The sequence below is a fragment of the Plodia interpunctella genome, chromosome 6 (genome assembly GCF_027563975.2).
Source record: "Plodia interpunctella isolate USDA-ARS_2022_Savannah chromosome 6, ilPloInte3.2, whole genome shotgun sequence".
NCBI lineage: Eukaryota > Metazoa > Arthropoda > Insecta > Lepidoptera > Pyralidae > Plodia > Plodia interpunctella.
In genome coordinates, this window is record NC_071299.1 from 477,833 (window position 1) to 483,832 (window position 6,000).

The 6,000-nt window shown below is 31.9% G+C and overlaps 1 protein-coding gene across 1 annotated transcript in view; it reads right to left on the reverse strand.

The window, feature by feature from the left end:
* LOC128670933 (neuropeptide FF receptor 2-like) overlaps nt 1-3,771 on the reverse strand; it is a 46,993-nt gene extending 43,222 nt beyond the window's left edge. Inside the window, exon 1 of the mRNA XM_053746961.1 lies at nt 3,186-3,771. Within this exon, the coding sequence (XP_053602936.1) occupies nt 3,186-3,445 (260 nt within the window). The 5' untranslated portion in view covers nt 3,446-3,771. The remainder of the gene's footprint in view (nt 1-3,185) is intronic.
* Nucleotides 3,772-6,000: the final 2,229 nt, after the last annotated feature.

A 6,000-nucleotide genomic window follows, 5' to 3' on the forward strand; every position in this document is an offset into this window, starting at 1 on the left:
TAGTATAACAACGGAATATAAGTTCCTCTAACGATTACTGAGAAAGTAATGATTATAATTTGATTGTTTAGTTAGTTTTCTTGAGAGACGACGGGACGGAATAATCCGAATGTCGGTCAGTACCTTGTAGGTACATTATAATGTATAATATTATATACTGTATCAGTTTTATACAGTACATTATTTAGTCGATTTTAAGTCACGAAGAGAAATTCTATTTAATAACAGACACAAATGTAATAATAATTTTCCGCATATCTTTTTAAAAAATTAATTTAAAATTTACAAGTTCTTAAAGATATATTTTGAAACGTAACAAACTTGTAGGTACCATAACACAACATCTTTATCTCTGAGTCGACAGAGTCGATGTGTCTATGTAATATATTATTCCAGGTTCAACGATCCGTTCAATAGATTTTAAATAAATAAATATATTTGAACAAATCACACAGATTGAGCTAGCCCCAAAGTAAGTTCGAGACTTGTGTCATGGGATACTAACTCAACGATACTATATTTTATAACAAATACACATATATAGAAAAACATCCAAGACCATCCGGGCCAATCAGGAAAAGATCATTTTCCATCATGACCCTACCGGGGATTGAACACGGGACCTCTCGGTTCAGTGGCAAGAACTTTACCACTGTGCCACCGAGCTCGTCGAAAAGATAACAAACATACATACATCTTTATAAACTTTAAATATTAATAGGAAGTAGGATAGTGATAGGTTCTCCTATTGAACATGAGAAGAACCTCCAGTTTTATAGCCTTTCTTTCTCTTAATTACCTTTTACAATACGCCCGATTAGCATAAACACTTTAGACTTTAACAACTGCTTCAACATCGTTATAAAACTTAAGTCAACTAAATTAAAATTATAATCAAATATAAACACTGTAATATTAATATAACTTTCATAAAATATTATACAGACTAAGTCTACAAAAAATCCCCTTTTATTTCGTAGTTCCGAAAATCTGTGGTTTTAAATTACGACAATGCGTCTATCAACAAACGTGGCAAAACAAGCCATATGTTTTCTAACAATAGGAATGGTCCTAACATCTGGTCCGGGCAGAGAGGGACTAAGGGCGCGACCAATCATTGATTTTATTCTCAGTGCACGTGATTATTTGATTAAATGTCATGAGAAATCAAAATATGTTTTAAAGTTTTAAATGACTTACATATGATAAAACAAAATCCTCTGCCACGTCTGTCTGTTCGCGATAAACTCAAATACTTCTTCACGGATTTTCAAGCTGGTTTCACCAATAGATTGTATGATTCATATAGAAAATTTTGGGTTTACAATTTATTGTTTTTTCCTGAGTGAAGCCGGAACGGGCCGATAGTTTAATGACATAAACAATTGGTTATTTATTGACAAATTAATTTAGATTGTCAAAAACAATAATTTATATACCTAGAAATTGTGTTAGCGACGTCAAAGCTCAAAAAATCCTAATGTAAAATAAAATGGGAAATGGAAAGTAATATATTAATATAAAGATTTATATTTGTACTAACACACATATATACACACAAATCTAAATTCAAAGATACGTTTGTACAAGAGACATAAATTACGTAGTAATATTTCACGTGGTAATATATTAAATATTTATATTAAACAGTACATAAATTTTTACTTGTAATATTTTGCTCTATTTTATTAAATGCACTACATACCTATATCTAAGTATAATATATTTTATTTCTTATGGTGTGAAATACTTTGTAGAATGAAAATATATGTGACGATCCTAAATTGAATACAGAATTTTGAATTTGAATTTCGAATGTTGAACTATATCTATATTTTACCCCTCTAAGCACTAAATGGACTGAACACCTTCCAGGAAACGTTATTAGATATGTAGCGGGAAATGGGACGAGACGCGTACCGGAACACGAGACGGGACACGTTGCGGAAAACTTGAAAATATTAACATTGACACAAAGATTGAGATTTTACGTCGATCCTTTTCTTGGAAAGGATATTCACGTGGGCGAAACCGCTATTATTGAATCCACCAGTCATTCAACCCAAATGTCTGGATTAGAAAGGGTGGCAATATAAACGTTGCCACAAAACGATAGTTTAACAATATTATTTGAATAATTACAGAACTTATTGAAATTAAATAATCAGAATGATGAAGTGATGTTGTAGCATTCAATATATTTAATTAGCCTTTTGAATTAGTCAAAGTGTAAAATTTAAATATTTTTGATTCTGACCTAAAAGTTTCAAGTATTTATTGATGAAATAACTGTGGAATTTTCCATTTACCATTATGTAAACTTCCAACGACAGACATTAATTTATGTGTTGCCCGCAAGCTTCCTGTGAGCAACTATAATTAAATATTTTCTCTTTTTACCCAACTGCGACCAAGATCAAAGATATATATCGTGTCAAAGTATGTAAATTATTGTTGCATTGTTAAATCTGGTAAAGAAATTATTTTAAATATAAGTACTTTAAGTAAAAGTTATATATTTAAGTATATATGGACATGTCAAGGTTGATTTGTCCACGTGACCACTGGACTCATGGATAAAAATGAAGCTGTCACTTTGAAAAAAATGTCTGCTGTCAATTTACTATATATAGGCTGCATCATGCCTTGTTTCGACGACCTTGGTGGCGCAGGGGGTAAAGTGCTTGCCTCTGAATCGAGAGGTCCCGGGTTCGAACCCCGATCGGGTCATGATGGAAAATGATCTTTTTCTGATTGGCCCTGGTCTTGGATGTTTATCGTATATAACGTATTTGTTATAAAATATAGTATCGTTGGATTAGTATCCCATAACACAAATCTCGAACTTACTTTGGGGCTAGCTCAATCTGTGTGATTTTGTCCTAATATATTTATCTATTTATTTGTAGTTTGAAAAAAAAAACATATTTCCAATTATTTTTACAGACAAGGAGTACATTTTCTCATAAATGACAAATACGAAATAGAAATATTTTCAAAAACACAATTGTAAAAACAATTTCAAAATACAAAAACACAAATATTATATCCATATATTCATATTTATATTATAAAGCGAAAAGATTTGTAATTTTTGTAATTGTAATGAATAAATTCAAAAACTATTGACCAATTTCGATGAAACCCGAGCGAAACATATAAAAATAATAAAAGAAATAATATACCTTTTCGTGTAATTGCATTTCACAGCAACAATTATGAGCAGAATGTTCGCCACAAACGACAGCAATATGATCGGCACATACAAAGTTATTAACACTTTTTCCGGTTGAAAAAATATGTCCAGTTCTTCACCAAAATGATAGGTACCATTCAAGCCTGTCCCGTTCACTTTCAACCCTTCCAGGGCCAAAAAATCCTTTAAAGTGGCATTAGAAAACATCATAGATAAACTTGAACTAGATCTACAATTATTTTGACACATCCATTACACTATTGCTTTATTATTTTCACATAAAATAATTTCACATTCATGTGTTTAATAGGTTAAGTAGTTACTGTAATATTTTATTACAACGCTCTGAATAACGAATTGGTAATAAACACCTACAATACACGAACAGTTCAATTTATTTTCGTACAGCTTAGGTTTAAACAGCACATAAATTTTCATCTAGGTTTAAAAGTTAATGCATGAAAAATTTAATCCATGTTTCACTGCATCATAGAGGATTTATAAAAAATACTTTAACATTTTGTCAAACTTTTGTCCGCGAAAAGTCAAGACTCCCAGCGAGCGACTGTCTCAAAGAAAATCGCAAATCGGACTGAATGGAGGAAACTCCTGTAGGACAGAGCGGGATGCACAGACCGTGTGAAAGAGACAACAGCATACCAAAGTTTTATGACCGATAGTTCTCGTAAATCATGGACATTATAACTTTCTGATTGTATAAATAATTCATCTTTATTCCGCTGAAATGAATTATGGATGTCCATTGTCCTATTGGGAATTTCGAGTTTGCATTTATTTTAAGTACTTAGTCATAATTTTTTAGTCATAAGTTTTCATGAGCTAATTTTTGTTTGAATTTATCAATATGAAATTTTAAACTCTAGATAAAATGTGTGATTCAATTGATTGTTGTATTTTAAATTATATTACCAATGTTTTTCCACGTCTAACCTTTAGGTCAGCTATAGGCAAAAGGCGTTGTTAACGATTTACGAGTCGAATAAAACCACACATCCGCATAATGAATTGGATCTGAATTTTGTTTTCATAAAACACTACTTTTTATTAATAACTAAGTACAATGAAGATAAAATCTTCTTATGAAATAGAATTTCGGATAATTTTTTTCAATGTCAGTTCACGCATTTTCCTGATTGAAGTGATTTAATTTCTAGTTGTTTAACAACATTTAGTTAATGTAATATAATAATAGTACAATATATTAACCTGTTCTAACACAGATGTTGCTAACACAGATATAACATGTCTGTGTTAGCAACGAATCCCATATCTTTCTTATTTTCGCTGTGAAATAAATTTTCCTTTAATAGAAATAGACTATATTCTATAAATGACATAGGATAAAAACCTTCACAAAAGACAAACACAACAGCATTCTCAAAGATAGTTTTTGTCGTTCAGGCGGCCAGTAGTAAAACCATAACCGAATTTTTAAAGAGTATAAATTTTTAAAGAGGTTTCGTTTTCGACAAATATATATAATTCCATTGTTTCGGTCAGAACGTTAATAATTATTTTTAAGCAGAACTCACGGTTTAGGGCGTCACAGCCAATAATAAAACCGGAAACAGGCTTAGATGAGACACAAAATTCTTGGCGATAATAATCTCCGTTTAACTATGTTCGTAACTTAATAATAGATGAACGCAATGTTTGCCAAAATTGAATTGAGAATTCTCAATCGATTTAAACTTGAGTACAGTCTGCAAAACCGATTCAAACTCATAGCAACCAAGCCTCTATCACAGCTGAATAGTGCACCACACCAAAGCACAGAGATACAGATCCTGTATTCCTTTGAGTGAGATATATATGTTACGGCCAAGATCTAGGTTTAATCGACTAGACCTAGGAGCGGTAGTCGGTTGGTTATAAGTAGGTATAGCCTACTTATCTTCAGAGTTTATCCGTAACATATAATTATAGAATAGAATGGTATACAGTACTAGAGGGATATTCTCACAACACATCATAATTTCAAACAATGAAACCACTACTCTAGCAGTGCAGCTATCGTCTATATGGTGCTGTCACACCTTACAAAATATATTTTTGGTTTTGTATTGGTCCTCATTCTTTTATTACTTTGGAGTATTTTATCAATGGATGTTTGCTTACATATGTTTTTATCTATTATGATGAAAAGAAACTATATTTTGAAATAAAAATCTTCCATTTATTTATTATTGCATCAAGAAAACTCAGCATTAAACGTGAAAAAGTGTTTTTCAGTTGACGACCTCAGTGGCGCAGTGGTAAAGTTCTTGCCACTGAACCGAAAAGTCCCGGGTTCGATCCCCGGTCGGGTCATGACAGAAAATGAGCTTTTTCTGATTGGCCCGGGTCTTGGATGTTTATCTATATATGTATATGTTATAAAAATATAGTATCGTTGAGTTAGTATCCCATAACACAAGTCTCGAACTTACTTTGGGGCTAGCTCAATCTATATGATTTGTCCTAATATATTTATTTATTTATTTATATACGGGTTTTGATTTGAGCTATCTCTTAAAGTGCTGATAATTGGCTACTTCACTCTACTTACACGATTTTTCTTTCCCTACATGAATCTATCAAAATATTTAAATAATCCTGGTAATCTCGTTTGAGCCCCGGGCGTAAATCTGGCATTGTTAAAGATCGCAAACAGCTAAAGGTTTGGGTTGCCCGGGAATCGAACTGAAACCGCAAATTACCCGACCTGGAAGATTAATGCCTGTTGCCACATAACTAAGGAGCTTATAACCTAATGCAGATTTAGTTAATTCTTTTCTATAATA